Source organism: Carlito syrichta, unplaced genomic scaffold, assembly GCF_000164805.1.
Source record: "Carlito syrichta isolate Samal-C Ts95f unplaced genomic scaffold, Tarsius_syrichta-2.0.1 Scaffold315142, whole genome shotgun sequence".
Lineage (NCBI taxonomy): Eukaryota > Metazoa > Chordata > Mammalia > Primates > Tarsiidae > Carlito > Carlito syrichta.
Genome location: NW_007259238.1, coordinates 1,230,744 through 1,231,809, shown reverse-complemented (window position 1 = coordinate 1,231,809; position 1,066 = coordinate 1,230,744). Strand labels below are relative to the sequence as shown.

The following is a 1,066-nucleotide window of genomic DNA, read 5'->3' as shown; positions in this document are numbered from 1 at the left end:
CCGAGGTCCACAGCTCGCAACCAGTGGCGCCCAGTGGCCAGTGGCCGGTTAGCGCCAAGGTGGCCCCCGGCGGCACCACCAGGAGCCCCACCACCAGGTCGGCGGCGGCCAGCGAAGTTACGAACACGTTGGTCATGGTCTGGAGTCTCGGCGTGCGGGCGATGGCCACGATGACCAGCAGGTTGCCTCCCACGGTGGCCAGCACCGCCAGCGCCAACAGCGCCCCGGCCAGGGCTGCCGCCCACGGCACTCCCGGCAGCCCACTCGCGTTGGCGGAACTGGGCGCCAGGGTGGGGGCGCCCGGCAACGAGGCCAGAGAGCTGTTCCCGTGAGGCCACGGAGCCATCCCCGCGTCGCGCGCGGGGCGGGAGGGACCGAGGTAGGGGTCTCCCAGATGGCTCGGTTTAGGGGAGGGGTGTGGGAGCGACTTCCCCAGCCTGGGCCATCTTCCCCCGTTGACCGGGGCGAGACCGCTCGGCCTCGCCCTCCCTCTTGGTGCCACCGCTCTCGGGGGAGGAGTGGCGGCGCTTAAAGGGGCAGTGACCAATAGCCTCCAGGCTCTAGGGGCCTCTGGAGGAAATCGAGGGTGGGAAGGAAGGCAGGATGGATGCTCCCCTTTTCCTTTAGTCAAGTCTGGAGTAACAGTCACCCTGACTTCTCTGCCACGATCTGTTCACCCCTGCCAGGACCAGGCCCGTGGACTCAGCATAGCACTCCCCGGGCACCAGCACTCCCTGGGCACTGTTTCCTGGAGCTCTGCACTTCCTTCTCAGAAGGTCTAGCAGCAACACTGCGGGAAGGGGCAACACTCCCACCCCCACCCCTTACCAAGTCAGAGGGAAAGGCAACACTCCAGAGTCAGACAAAACTGTGCACAAAGCCGGGCTCGGTGGCTCAGCCTGTAATCCCACGCCTTGGGAGGCTGAGGTGAGTGGATTGCCTGAGCCCGCGGGTTCGAGACCCGCCTGGGCAACTTGGTGAGACCTCATCTCTACAATAAACCAAAAAATCAGCCGGGTGTGGTAGCGCGCCTGTAGTTCCAGCTACTTGGAAGGCTGAGGCGGAA

The 1,066-nt window shown here is 65.4% G+C and overlaps 1 protein-coding gene across 1 annotated transcript in view; it reads right to left on the bottom strand.

Annotated features, from left to right (window-relative positions):
• ADRB3 (adrenoceptor beta 3) overlaps positions 1-444 on the bottom strand; it is a 1,773-nt gene extending 1,329 nt beyond the window's left edge. The window contains exon 1 of the mRNA XM_008072382.1: positions 2-444. Coding sequence (XP_008070573.1) covers positions 2-346 — 345 coding nt within the window. The 5' untranslated portion in view covers positions 347-444. The remainder of the gene's footprint in view (position 1) is intronic.
• Between the last annotated feature and the right edge of the window lie 622 nt (positions 445-1,066).